The 16,082-nt window shown below is 35.7% G+C and overlaps 1 protein-coding gene across 2 annotated transcripts in view; it reads left to right on the top strand.

Annotated features, from left to right (window-relative positions):
* The first annotated feature begins 1,617 nt into the window (after nt 1-1,617).
* Nucleotides 1,618-16,082, top strand: part of LOC144978798 (uncharacterized) — a 68,069-nt gene continuing 53,604 nt past the window's right edge. Inside the window, exons 1-2 of one of the 2 annotated variants that reach the window (XM_078925310.1) lie at nt 1,634-1,708; nt 2,681-2,904. In XM_078925310.1, the coding sequence (XP_078781436.1) occupies nt 1,680-1,708; nt 2,681-2,840 (189 nt within the window). In that variant the 5' untranslated portion in view covers nt 1,634-1,679 and the 3' untranslated portion in view covers nt 2,841-2,904. Of the gene's footprint in view, nt 1,709-2,680; nt 2,905-16,082 lie in introns of those variants that run through there. The other variant, XM_078925309.1, reaches the window with a different exon arrangement.

Below are 16,082 nucleotides of genomic sequence, written 5' to 3'. Positions count from 1 at the left end.
AATATTCCTTCACGGAATGCCTAGGCGACTGTTTCTGTTATTGCCGTTGAGAAAAGGCTTAATCTATATATATAAAAAAAGAAATAATCTCATAGAAATGCGATTTGTTCGCCACTCCCTCGATTATCGCATGCAACCATTGGTCTCAAGACGGTATTTGTTGTATCGGAGCAATCCTAAAGTTTATCGTTCTCGTCATGGAACAAAATCAATTATGGAATAATATATGATCAAAATAACGCGTGTAATAAATACAAAGAGATGAAAAATTCGGATAATATTACACTCTTGCTTTTTAGAATTGGATTCAGCAGTCTGATGTCACGCAGCCCGGCAACGGCGGCCATCTTGGTTCTAAACAAAGAAAATCATTACTTTTTATTCTTCAAGCTGGCTAGAACTTTTCATATGTCTTGTGATCAGAATGTGTAAAAATCAAAACATGATCAAATTTATGTTTTTTTTTCCCCCTGGATACGCTTTTATGCTCGCCATTGTTCCGATAGTTTAGAGCCAATGTTACCATGCGTCATTAGAAAGGAAGTGACGTTACGACTATTGAATCCTATTCTGGACGTGTTCCCAACCACTGTACGAGCCTGCGAGTGCGCGTTGGGAACAAAGTTCGAATTCCAAAACGCAAGAATGTAAGAAATCTTTTATTCTACCCCTCAGTCGATTCCTGATTCATCTTTGAATAAAAGGTATCTTTGAAAACATTGAAATGATGCTTCTTTTTCAAGAATCTAGTTTTTGTTGAAATTTACGCGTGATAATGTGACGTCACAAATTATGATTGTAAACGTGATATCATTACGCGTTACTATTTAGGGAGAGGGTGGAATAATAGAAAATATACAGTGGAGCCCTGTTATGTGCAAACATTCTATCTATCTGTGTATAAGATTTGTTTGTCACTCAAAACGGTTTACAATCTATTAGTATTGGGGGCGAGACGGATGATGTTTAATTAAGCTTATATCACAGTGTTAAGTTTGAAGTGTTTGAAAAGTATCAGCATTGCCTCTGTTAAAACAATAATAATAATAATAATAATAATAATAATAATAATAATAATAATAATAATAATAATAATAATAATAATAATAATAATAATAATAATAATAATAATTATTATTATAAGAAGGTTGGACTTACATCTTATCCTTTACTTGATGTACTTAATGACCAGGTGGGTTACGACTTTATGAAATTGCTAAAGGCTATAGATAGTATGCAGATGACGTCACTCAGGCCTTTGTTATTGTTTTTGCCATCCGCGTTTGTGAGTTGTTCTCACTAAACTGTATTAACCAGACTATAAAAGTTCATGGTTACACAGAGTTTGTGTGTTGGTCCGTGATACTTCCGGATGGCAATGTTGTGAACTCCTTGGCCTAGCGCATTCTATCTATAAAGGATTACTTCGTCTTGTAGTGTATTAGCGTAACGATCTCTACCAGGCACTATTTTGTAATGTACTAGCTTAACCTGATGTCACCAGGATGAAATGATAAGGGGAGTTGTTAAGATTGATACTCTCAGGATTATAGTTTGACATGTCAATGTTTAATCACTGCTGGTTGTTATAAAAGAAGGGGTAGATAAGAGAGAAATGAGAACAAGGGGAAGAGGAACAACGGACGGCCAGTCAGTTGTGTTGACTCTGCGATCTAGCCATGGCATTCAGGGACAATCCGAATTTAAGGTAACTTAACGATTGCCGAGCTAAATAACAATAAGAACTAGGAACTATGAAATCTAATTTAAAGACTAAAAAACTAAGATAAAGAAGATGAAGTTCATTGGGTTAAGGTTAGGATGATGGCCATAAAATATTAAAATGTAGAACGTTTGATTAAATATTTGAGAAAGTAAATAAACATACAAGATTTCAAGAATCTGTTTTTTTGTTGAGTGAATTTTTTTAATTCCAACACAACTAAGTAATAAAACTATACGATCAAAATAAACAAAACTAATATATGTAGATTAACAGTCTAATATAATAATAATAATAATAATAATAATAATAATAATAATAATAATAATAATAATAATAATAATAATAATCATAATAATACTAATAATAATAATGATAGTAATAATAATAATAATAATAATAATAATAATAATAATGATAATAATAATAATAATAATAATAATAATAATATAATAATAATAATAATAATAATAATATAATAATAATAATAGATAATAATAATAATAATAATTTAAAAATAAATAATAATAATAATAATAATAAATAATAATATAATATATAATAATAATTAATATAATAATAATAATAATAATATAATAATAAATAATAATAATAATAATAATAATAATAATAATAATAATAATAATATAATAATAATAATAATAATAATAATAATAATAATAATATATAATAATAATAATAATAATAATAATAATAATAATAATAATAATAATAATAATAATAATAATAATAATAATAATAATAATAATAATAATAATAATAATAATAATAATAATAATATAATAATAATAATAATAATATAATAATAATAATAATAATAATTAATAATTAATAGAATATAATGAAATATGCAGAATTTATATAGCGCATAACCATAATGTATACGATTAATTCCGATCTTATCCTTTTATTTTATGTGTTACTGTTGGCTCTAAGTGGCAAAGCACCGCCTGATATCAGAAGACAAGAATTAAACCAAAGAATGCATGCCAAAATTGAGGAGGTCACTGACAGGGTCCCATTGAAGGAGGTCCTAGAAGAAGCCCGAACAACGCCAAGACTGAAATCAAGGAAACCTTTTAAAACTTCAAGATAACATTTCAACGTGAAAGAGGAATGGATGTCGATGTGGAACCAAGACAGCCCCAGGGGAGGCGACATCATACCCGACCCAACAGAAAAAACACCTGGCTTTCTCTGCAATAGCCGAAAATGCTGGGTCACCTCCAACCGCATTTTGACAGGACATGGCAGAACAGCAGCTACTGGCGCTGATATGACCTTAATGTGTTGCAAGCGCCGTAAAACCCTTAAAAACAAACAAAAAACAGAACAGCAGCTAACATGCATAGATGGAATCTGAGAGAATCAGATGCATGCCGTCATTGCCATGGAGGCCCTGAGACAATGAACCACATCGTCATCCACTGCCCAGTGACAAGCCTATCAGGAGGCTACGAGACAGCCTATAAGGCAGGAAAAGAATTTGAAGAATGGATTAAAAAATTCAAAATAGAGGTGTAGCCATTCGATACTACTACTGTTGGCTTGGAACCACTTGCGAAGAGCTTTGAGTACATTTTGATGACACTGCGCAATTTACAAGCTTGTTTACAAAATCCTATCGTTGATAACATAAACAGAGATGCTGATTCATCCCAGATACAATGTCAAACGCTAGTCTGTGTGTTGCATTTTTATATCAAATGGAGAAAACAAACAAACAAACAAACAACCAAACCAACAAACAAACAAACACATTTTATTTTACTTATATGCCATGATTTATAATAATAATAATAATAATAATAATAATAATAATAATAATAATAATAATAATAATAATAATAATAATAATAATAACATAACAATAATAATAATAATAATAATAATAATAATAATAATAATAATAATAATAATAATAATAATAATAATAATAATAATAATAATATAATAATAATAATAATAATAATAATAATAATATATACTTTATTCATCCCAAAAAAATAAATAAAGGAAATTCGTTTATAGCCTGCTATTACGGTTAGTGTAATGTTCCAATCATTGTAAAGAGACCCAAAAACTCAGAGATCAATACAAAGTTACCTACATCACAACAGACAATGATATAGATAGTATGCGCTTGGCAAAGAGGCTCATAACATTGCCATCCGGAAGTATAACGGACCAACACACAAAACTGTGTTTATCCATGAACGTTTATAGTCGGGTTAATACAGTTCAGTGAGCATTACTCATAAACGCGAATGGCAAAAAAACAATAAGAAAGACCAAAGTGACGTCATCTTCGAACGATCTATAGATAGTATGCAGATGACGTCACTCAGGCCTTTGTTATTGTTTTTGCCATCCGCGTTTGTGAGTTGTTCTCACTAAACTGTATTAACCAGACTATAAAAGTTCATGGTTACACAGAGTTTGTGTGTTGGAGCGTTACACTTCCGGATGGCAATGTTGTGAACTCCTTGGCCAAGCGCATTCTATCTATAGATAGTTCGATGATGACGTCACTCAGGTCTTTGTTATTGTTTTTTTTTGCCATCCGCGTCTATGAGTAATGCTCACTGAACTGAATTAACCCGACTATAAACGTCCATGGATACACAGTTTTGTGTGTTGGTCCGTTATAGATAGTATGCGCTTGGCTAAGAAGCTCATAACATTGCCATCCGGAAGTATAACGGACCAACACACAAAACTGTGTGTATCCATGAACGTGTATAGTCGGGTTAATACAGTTCAGTGAGAATAACTCACAAACGCGGATGGCAAAATACAATAACAAAGGCTTGAGTGACGTCATCTTCGAATTATCTATACAGTTTAGTGAGAACAACTCACAAACGCGGATGGTAAAAACAATAATAAAGGCCTGAGTGACGTCATCTTCGAACTATCTATACATCGTGTTCCCATGATAACACCCGTAAAAATGTAATATTTCTGACAAAACATGATGATGATGGTGACAACTGTTGATTGTTATCTGTGTATCATTGCCATTGTTATTAATGTCAAACTGATTATTATTATTATTATTATCATTAGTATTATTATTATTGTTATAATTATTCTAATTTTTTTACTACTATTATTAGTATTGTTATTATTATTATTTTATTATTATTATTATTATTATTATTATTATTATATTATTATTATTATTATTATTATTATTATTATTATTATTATTATTATCATTAGTATTATTATTATTGTTATAATTATTTTAATTTTTTACTATATTATTATTATTATTATTATTATTATTATTATTATTATTATTATTATTTATTATTATTATTACTATTATTATTATTACTATTATTTTAAATTTTTTACTACTATTATTATTGTTATTATTATTACTATTATTATTATTATTATCATTATTATTATTATTATTATTATTATTATTATTATTATTATTATTATTATTATTATTTATAATTTATTATTATTATTATTATTATTATTATTATTATTATTATTATTATTATTTATTATTATTATTGTTGTTGTTATTAATCATCATCATCATCATCATCATCATCATCATCATCATCGTCATCATCATCATCACATCATCATCATCATCATCATCATCATCATCACCACCACCAACATCATCATCAACGTCATCATCATCATCATCATCATCATCATTACCGTCTCATCATCATCCTCATCATCATCATCATCATCATCATCATCATCATCATCATCATCATCATCATCATCATCATCATCATCACCACCAGCATCATCATCATCATCATCATCATCATCATCATCATCATCATCATCATCATCATCATCATCATCATTATCACCACCACCACCACCATCACCACCACCACCACCACCACCATCATCATCATCACCACCACCACCACCACCACCACCACCACCACCATCATCATCATCATCATCATCATCATCATCATCATCATCATCACCACCACCACCACCACCACCACCACCATCATCACCACAATAACAACAATTTTCTTCTTCTCTCACCCATTATCTTGTCAAAGCGAATGAAATACACAAAACATCATAACACATTTATTATTTGCTATTTGTTGTTGTTTTTCTCCCCCAAAAGATAATGTTTTGATAAAATTATCACACGATTCTAATTCAATTCGACGCCCGCCGGTTCCAAATCCCCCTCATTCCCGTGGCTAACACACTAAATCCACATTCAGCTCCTCTGATTGGGCCGTGATTGCGGCAATAACCCCATTGCATGTTGGGATAGAAAAAAATGAAATGGACGTGATTCAAGTACAAAATTAATGCTATTTATTTTGTTGTCTATATTTATGATAAATTGAGAGACAGGAAGAGGCTATTATTTTCTAGAATGAACGAAATTGACGTCACCCAGCTTTTTTGTTATTGTTTTTTTTTTTGACAGTTATTTTTATGATTAGTTCTCACAAACTTGTATCAATCAAAGCTCAAGGTTATAGAAAGTTCGAAATTGACGTCACTCTTTGTTATTATATTTTGCCATCCGCGTTTGTGAGTGATTTCTCACAAAACGTTATTATCAAGACTATAAACGTTTATGATTACACATAGTTTTGTGTGTTGTCCGTTATACTTCCGGATGGCAATGTTGTGAACTCCTTAGCCAAGCGCATTCTATCTATACAGAGTTTTGTGTTTTGGTACACTCTATCCGGCTTGTATTTTACCTAAACACATAGCATCATTTATTAAGATTTATGATGAATGAATTGAGAGACACGATAAAGCTGTTGATGTTATACAACATGGAATTGTTCAAGCTGGCAGAATAAATCGAATCATGTTTGTTCTTCTCTCACCCCTCCCTCCCCCCGCCTCTTTCACCTCCTTCTTTTTTTTTTTTTTTTACTACGATTGCCAAATTGGCGTTTTGAATGCCAATTCCAAACCCTTAGCTTTCTTTCTTTTTCTTTTTTTTTTTTTTTACATCGATATTGGGTGCTTATTATATTATGTATCCATGCACCAATTTGACCTCTTCTTTTGTTTGAAATAACGATTATATATTCAACAACTTTCTAATGTCTTCTGTAATTGTCCAGCTTTCGCAGCCATATAATAATACTGGATTATTACTGGACAATTACAGAAGACATTAGAAAGAAACTGGAGGCAGCAGAAATGTGGTTTCCTAGAAGGATGTTAGGAATCTCATGGACAGAGAAGAAAACTAATGAAGAAGTATTAGAGCAAGCTGAAACTAAAAGTTATTAATTCGTACAATAAGAAAAAGACATTCAAATACAGTTTTTAGGGCACCTAAATCGACATAAATGTATTGAACATCTTGCTCTCTAAGGAAAGATAGAAGGTAAAAGGAGTAAAGTTAGACCAAGAAAAAACATATTTGAATAGTTTGAACAGCTGGGTGACAAAGAAAGAGAAGAGTAATATTAGTTTTCTGAGGTTATCTGATCACTGATCAGAGAGATGATTGGCGTACCATGATCACCGATGTCTGGCACAGACTTGGTACTTGAAGAAGAAGAAGAATATTACACAACAACAACAACAACAACAACAACAACAACAAAAACAACAATTTTAAAAGTCAAGGGTCAAGTTGTTACAAAAATAATATTTTACTAGAGACTCGTTGATCATCATCATCATCATCATCATCATCATCATCATCATCATCATCATCATCATCATCATCATCATCATCATCATCTAACATGACTTGTATTCTTGAGCACGTTGCCGGTCAACTGTCTCCACGAATCACGATCCTCTATGGTGCGCATGAAATCTGTGTTGCTTTTAAAATCACATTTGGCCATTCTTAGATTATTTAAATTTAAATAAGTCATCCTTTGTCTTCCTCTAGCTCTCGTTCCTTCGATCATCCCAGATGTTACCAACTTATCTATTCCGTCTCTTCTCCACACAATCTGTCCCAGAAACCGTAACTGCCTCTTTCTGATGGTATCGATCTGTATTCTTCCCTTTCTCACCTTCTCCAACACTTCCTCGTTCGTACACCTGTCTGTCCATGATAGCCTCAACATTCTTCTATACACCCACATCTCAAATGTGTGTTGATCATAAGTATTTTAAAAATCCAGAATTTTTTTTGTATTCAGATCAACTTAAACTCTAACCACACTTCGGTGTAAAAGGAATTCCTTGCGGGTGTCTCATTCTGACTTTTTTGAGGTTCAACCCAGGTGGACAGAAGGGGACAATACGCTTCAACAGTCGTGACGTCACTTCCCCCGTATAACTAAGAGTAACTTAGTAACTGGTTCTAAACTTTCGGAATAAAATGGCGGATGCCCTTATGAAATATTTTTCCGACGGGCATAAAGTGTATCAAGAGGAATAATGGCGGATGCCCTTATGAAATATTTTTCCGACGGGCATAAAGTGTATCAAGAGGAATAATGGCGGATGCCCTTATGAAATATTTTTCCGACGGGCATAAAGTGTATCAAGAGGAATAATGGCGGATGCCCTTATGAAATATTTTTCCGACGGGCATAAAGTGTATCAAGGAATAATGGCGGATGCCCTTATGAAATATTTTTCCGACGGCATAAAGTGTATCAAGAGGAATAATGGCGGATGCCCTTATGAAATATTTTTCCGACGGGCATAAAGTGTATCAAGAGGAATAATGGCGGATGCCCTTATGAAATATTTTTCCGACGGGCATAAAGTGTATCAAGAGGAATAATGGCGGATGCCCTTATGAAATATATTTTCCGACGGGCATAAAGTGTATCAAGAGGAATAATGGCGGATGCCTTATGAAATATTTTTCCGACGGGCATAAAGTGTATCAAGAGGAATAATGGCGGATGCCCTTATGAAATATTTTTCCGACGGGCATAAAGTGTATCAAGAGGAATAATGGCGGATGCCCTTATGAAATATTTTTCCGACGGGCATAAAGTGTATCAAGAGGAATAATGGCGGATGCCCTTATGAAATATTTTTCCGACGGGCATAAAGTGTATCAAGAGGAATAATGGCGGATGCCCTTATGAAATATTTTTTCCGACGGGCATAAAGTGTATCAAGAGGAATAATGGCGGATGCCTTATGAAATATTTTCCGACGGGCATAAAGTGTATCAAGAGGAATAATGGCGGATGCCCTATGAAATATTTTTCGACGGGCATAAAGTGTATCAAGGGAATAATGGCGGATGCCCTTATGAAATATATTTCCGACGGGCATAAATGTATCAAGAGGAATAATGGCGGATGCCCTTATAAATATTTTCGACGGGCATAAAGTGTATCAAGAGGAATAATGCGATGCCCTTATGAATATTTTCCGACGGGCATAAGTGTATCAAGAGGATAATGGCGATGCCCTTATGAAATATATTTTCCGACGGCATAAAGTGTATCAAGAGAATAATGGCGGATGCCCTTTGAAATATTTTTCCGACGGGCATAAAGTGTATCAAGAGGAATATGGCGGATGCCCTTATGAAATATTTTCCGACGGGCATAAAGTGTATCAAGAGGAATAATGGCGGATGCCCTTATGAATATTTTTCCGACGGGCATAAAGTGTATCAAGAGGAATAATCGGCGGATGCCCTTATGAAATATTTTTTCCGACGGGCATAAAGTGTATCAAGAGAATATGGCGGATTGCCCTTATGAAATATTTTCCGACGGGCATAAACGTGTATCAAGAGAATAATGGCGGATGCCCTTATGAAATATTTTTCCGACGGGCATAAAGTGTATCAAGAGGAATAATGGCGGATGCCCTTATGAAATATTTTTCCGACGGGCATAAAGTGTATCAAGAGGAATAATGGCGGATGCCCTTATGAAATATTTTTCCGACGGGCATAAAGTGTATCAAGAGGAATAATGGCGGATGCCCTTATGAAATATTTTTCCGACGGGCATAAAGTGTATCAAGAGGAATAATGGCGGATGCCCTTATGAAATATTTTTCCGACGGCATAAAGTGTATCAAGAGGAATAATGGCGGATGCCTTATGAAATATTTTTCCGACGGGCATAAAGTGTATCAAGAGGAATAATGGCGGATGCCCTTATGAAATATTTTTCCGACGGGCATAAAGTGTATCAAGAGGAATAATGGCGGATGCCCTTATGAAATATTTTTCCGACGGGCATAAAGTGTATCAAGAGGAATAATGGCGGATGCCCTTATGAAATATTTTCCGACGGGCATAAAGTGTATCAAGAGGAATAATGGCGGATGCCCTTATGAAATATTTTTCCGACAGGCATAAAGTGTATCAAGAGGAATAATGGCGGATGCCCTTATGAAATATTTTTCCGACGGGCATAAAGTGTATCAAGGGGAATAATGGCGGATGCCCTTATGAAATATTTTTCCGACGGGCATAAAGTGTATCAAGAGGAATAATGGCGGATGCCCTTATGAAATATTTTCCGACGGGCATAAAGTGTATCAAGAGGAATAATGGCGGATGCCCTTATGAAATATTTTTCCGACGGGCATAAAGTGTATCAAGATAGGGTGATAATATATTGACGAATTCAGGATATGTCCCTTATGAAATATTTTCCGACGGGCATAAAGTGTATCAAGAGGAATAATGGCGGATGCCCTTATGAAATATTTTCCGACGGGCATAAAGTGTATCAAGAGGAATAATGCGGATGCCCTTATGAAATATTTTCCGACGGGCATAAAGTGTATCAAGAGGAATAATGGCGGATGCCCTTATGAAATATATTTCCGACGGGCATAAAGTGTATCAAGAGGAATAATGGCGGATGCCCTTATGAAATATTTTCCGACGGGCATAAAGTGTATCAAGAGGAATAATGGCGGATGCCCTTATGAAATATTTTCCGACGGGCATAAAGTGTATCAAGAGGAATAATGGCGGATGCCCTTATGAAATATTTCCGACGGGCATAAAGTGTATCAAGAGGAATAATGGCGGATGCCCTTATGAAATATTTTTCCGACGGGCATAAAGTGTATCAAGAGGAATAATGGCGGATGCCCTTATGAAATATTTTTCCGACGGGCATAAAGTGTATCAAGAGGAATAATGGCGGATGCCCTTATGAAATATTTTTCCTACGGGCATAAAGTGTATCAAGAGGAATAATGGCGGATGCCCTTATGAAATATTTTTCCGACGGACATAAAGTGTATCAAGAGGAATAATGGCGGATGCCCTTATGAAATATTTTTCCGACGGGCATAAAGTGTATCAAGAGGAGAAAAACATGACGAATCTGATCATGTTTTGAATTTTATACATTCTGATCACATGACACGTGAAAAAGTTCTAGCTAGCATGAAGAATAAAAAGTACTGATTGTCTCTGTTTAGAACCAAGCTGCTCGTTGCTAGGCGACGTGACATCAGACTATTGATTCCTATTTTAAGTAGATTTTTCTACTTTTTGAGATTTGCAATCCATGAGATAAATTGAAGCGAAAACTTTTTTTTAAAGCATCAAATGCCACAAGAATTTGAATTGAGCTTTTATATAGCGCAATATCAATTAACGTGCTCAAAGCCCTTTACAAGGGGTCCCTGACCAACAGCAACATTTAACATATAGAAAGAGACACGACACCTGTTAGGCGATATTTCAATTTTTTTTCGGACACACATGAGTACGGCGAGAGAAGGTGAGTAAAGAGCATTTTCCAAGGACTCAACTATGCGCCGAGCAAGGGTCGAATTCAGGACCTTCCGATCCAAAAGCGAGTGGAATACCACAAGATCACATAGCCGTAAGTAGATTGGCCATCTTTTTGATGGGCGACGGATGGTTTTTTTAAAGTTGTTAAAACGATTGGTTTTTAAACAATCTATGACGTAAATGTTTTTAAAGTATTTTTTGGGATGTCTGAGTGTGTGTGTGTGTGTGTGCGTGTGTGTGTGTGTGTTTATGTGTGTGTTTATGTGTGTAGTGTGTATGTGTGTTTTTGTGTGTTTGTGTGTTTGTCATCTTGATTGCGTGCCACTAAGTGCGTATGTGCGTGTTTTCATCTCATTTTTTAGATCTATTAGAAAATTAAGAGAGAGAGAGAGAGAGAGAGAGAGATAGAGAGGGAGAGGGAGAGAGAGGGAGAGAGAGAGAAGAGAGAGAGAGGGAGAGAGAGGGAGATAGAGAGAGAGGGAGAGAGATAGGTAGAGAGAGAGGTAGAGAGAGAGAAGAGAGGGAGAGAGAGAGGGAGAGAGAGAGGGGGAAGAGAGAGAGAAGAGAGGGAGAGAGAGGGAGAGAGAGAGAGAGGGAGAGAGAGGTAGAGAGAGAGGGAGAGAGAGAGGGGTAGAGAGAGAGAAGAGAGAGGGAGAGAGAGAGAGGAGAGGGAGAGAGAGAAGAGAGAGAGAGTGAGAGGGAGAGAGAGAAGAGAGGGAGAGAGGGAGAGAGAGAGAGAGAGAGAGAGAGAGAGAGAGAGAGAGAGAGAGATAAACTTTGAAGTAAGATGGGAAAATAAAGGAAAGGGGGGGGGGGGGGGATCGGGGGTCGCGACAGAGTAGGGAAAAAGGGATAGGGGGGGGGGGGGTGTGACGAAATAGAGCTGCCCCAAGGAACCAATAAACGATTTGCCTCCATTCAAGTGGAAACCACTATATGAATCCCGGGACGTTTTGGGTGTAATCGAGGGTGAAAATGATTCCAACAACAACAACAATATTATGATTGATAGCTTGGAATTTATTGGGATGTTCTTGTTGTCTGTTACAGTCGTACACACTTATAACGTCACTGACCCCCAAAACATGGACAACAGCACGGACTCTTTGATGCCCTGGTGTCATTTACAGTCGTCCACACTTACAACGTCACTGACCCCCCAAACATGGATAACAGCACGGACTCTTTGATGCCCTGATGTCATTTACAGTCGTCCACACTTACAACGTCACTGACCCCCCAAACATGGATAACAGCACGGACTCTAATGATATGGCTCCATCTTCTCAAAAATCATTTATTTTGGTGTCCTGGTGCCATTTACAGTCGTACACACTTATAACGTTACTGACACAAAACACGGATAACAGCACGGCCTCTTATGATAATTCGGGTCCATCGTTTAAAGGCGAATTTATTTTGCTTTGGTGGTGTCATATACAGTCGTACACACTTATAACGTTTTTGTCACAGGACGCGGATGACAGCACGGTTTCTTATGATATGGGTCCATCGTATTTGTCTCCACAAAAATTTATTTTGATGTCCTGGGGTCATTTACAGTCGTGCACACTTAAAACCTAACTGTCACAAGACACGGAAAACATCACGAAATTGACGTCACTCAGCTCTTTGTTATTGCTTATAGACAGCCATTTTTGTGATTACTTTTCACTAAATTATATCACTTAGACTATAGATAGTATGCGCTTGGCTAAGAAGCTCATAACATTGCCATCCGGAAGTATATACGACAACACACAAAACTGTGTGTATCCATGAACGTTTATACGGTTAATACAGTTCAGTGAGCATTACTCATAAACGCGGATGGCAAAAAACAATAACAAAGACCTGAGTGACGTCATCTGCATACTATCTATAAACGTTCAATGTTACACATATGTTTGTGTCGTGATACGCTATATTCGTCTGGCGGATGTTGTGAGTATTTTAACTAAATGCACTGCATCAATATTTGGGCTTTCAGAATATGAATATTCATTGGAAATTGCAATTCCTTCGTTGTAGAGAAATTGAAATGACCAGTCTGTTTTTTTTTTTTCAATTCACTTCTCATTAATCAACGCCATTGTCATCAGCTAAAAGAAGGAAAGGCTACTAATGCTTGACAAGTGTATTAAATTTGGTTCAACAATATAGATAGTATGCGCTTGGCTTAAAAGCTCACAACATTGCCATCCGGAAGTATAACGGACCAACACACAAAACTCTGTGTAACCACGAACCTTTATAGTCTGGATAATAACGTTAAATGAGAATTAGTCTTAAAAGCAGATGGCAAAAAACAATAACGAAGACAAGAGTGATGTCAACTTCATTCTATCTATACACACTTAGATAACCACGCCTCTCTGTCAGTCGTCATCCTGTAAACAATGGCTGTGATTGGTTAACATAGCACACGATTTACAACCAATGGTATGTGTCTAAGTCATGGAGTACTAAAAGAGTCAGTAGGGCTATGGTCTAAGTAAAATACCCACTGTTCTACCGCATGATTAATAGATAGAATGCGCTTGGCCAAGGAGTTCACAACATTGCCATCCGGAAGTATAACGGACCAACACACAAACTCTGTGTAACCATGAACTTTTATAGTCTGGTTAATACAGTTTAGTGAGAACAACTCACAAACGCGGATGGCAAAAACAATAACAAAGGTCTGAGTGACGTCATCTTCGAACTATCTATAGATAGTATGCGCTTGGCCAAGGAGTTCACAACATTGCCATCCGGAAGTATCACGGACCAACACACAAACTCTGTGTAACCATGAACTTTTATAGTCTGGTTAATACAGTTTAGTGAGAACAACTCACAAACGCGGATGGCAAAAACAATAACAAAAACCTGAGTGACGTCATCTTCGAACTATCTATAGATAGTATGCGCTTGGCCAAGGAGTTCACAACATTGCCATCCGGAAGTATAACGGACCAACACACAAACTCTGTGTAACCATGAACTTTTATAGTTTGGTTAATACAGTTTAGTGAGAACAACTCACAAACGCGGATGGCAAAAACAATAACAAAGGCCTGAGTGACGTCATCTGCATACTATCTATAGATAGTATGCGCTTGGCCAAGGAGTTCACAACATTGCCATCCGGAAGTATAACGGACCAACACACAAACTCTGTGTAACCATGAACTTTTATAGTCTTGTTAATACAGTTTAGTGAGAACAACTCACAAACGCGGATGGCAAAAACAATAACAAAGGCCTGAGTGACGTCATCTTTGAGCTTTCTATAGATAGTATGCGCTTGGCCAAGGAGTTCACAACATTGCCATCCGGAAGTATAACGGACCAACACACAAACTCTGTGTAACCATGAACTTTTATAGTCAGGTTATTACAGTTTAGTGAGAACAACTCACAAACGCGGATGGAAAAAACAATAACAAAGGCCTGAGTGACGTCATCTGCATACTATCTATAGGGCCAACACAGAAAACCATGTGTAAATCTATACGTTTATAATCTGATCGAACACATCACGTGATAACTAGCCACTCATGAGGCCCTATAGATAGTATGCAGATGACGTCACTCAGGCCTTTGTTATTGTTTTTGCCATCCGCGTTTGTGAGTTGTTCTCACTAAACTGTATTAACCAGACTATAAAAGTTCATGGTTACACAGAGTTTGTGTGTTGGTCTGTTATACTTCCGGATGGCAATGTTGTGAACTCCTTGGCCAAGCGCATTCTATCTATAGAAACAATAACAATGATCAGAGAGGGGTCCATTTCATTCACGTAATAGGCTTCAACAGTTGTGACGTCACTTCCCTCGTAATGACGCATGGTAACTTAATAACTGGTTCTAAATAATCGGAACAATGGCGGACGCCCTTATGAAATATTTCTCCGACGAGCATAAAAGTATTTCCAGATGAGACTGATCATGTTTTGACATGTGAAAAAGTTTTAGCCAGCATGAGGAATGAAAAGTACTGATTTTCTTTGTTTAGAACCAAGCTGCTCGCTTCTGGGCGGACGTGACATCAAACCATTGAATCCTATTGTTATTAAACAACCAAATATGTTTGTCCGAGCACGTATGAATGTGTCTCACAAATTCTATGTTTTGATTGGTCAAAAATCTCCTGGTTAATTGTTTTGCTCATAACTATGGCACACCTTTGTGCAATCTGTCATTATTAATAGTTGTTGTTATGTATAAACTATATAATAATTAATTAATTAATTAATTAATTCATTCATTCATTCATTCATTCATTCATTCATTCATTCATTCATTCATTCATTCATTCATTCATTCATTCATTCAATCAATCATTCATTCAATCAATCATTCATTCAAACAATTCTGGCACAATCGACATTTCACCACTTACTTCCTTGCTATAGAAAGCCTCTTCTTTAACAAATTTGGCCAGAAATCTTGTCCTTCAAATATCGATCGATTTAAGGGGCGGTTTGGGTCTAATTATTAGGAAAATCCTTCGAAAAATTGATTTTGAGATTTTGGTGGAAAATGATATTTTATTATCCTAGAAATAATATAAGTGAAGTCCAAATTCTTAAACTAGACTATAAAGGCACGAAAAACGCTCTCGAAAATGGTACAGGTAGTTAGAAAAGTGTGAAAA

Source organism: Berghia stephanieae, chromosome 8, assembly GCF_034508935.2.
Source record: "Berghia stephanieae isolate SIO BIC M18660-M18661 chromosome 8, UCSD_Bste_1.3, whole genome shotgun sequence".
Lineage (NCBI taxonomy): Eukaryota > Metazoa > Mollusca > Gastropoda > Nudibranchia > Aeolidiidae > Berghia > Berghia stephanieae.
Note: the sequence above shows the minus strand (reverse complement) of the source record. Positions and strands in the feature narration are given on the sequence as shown.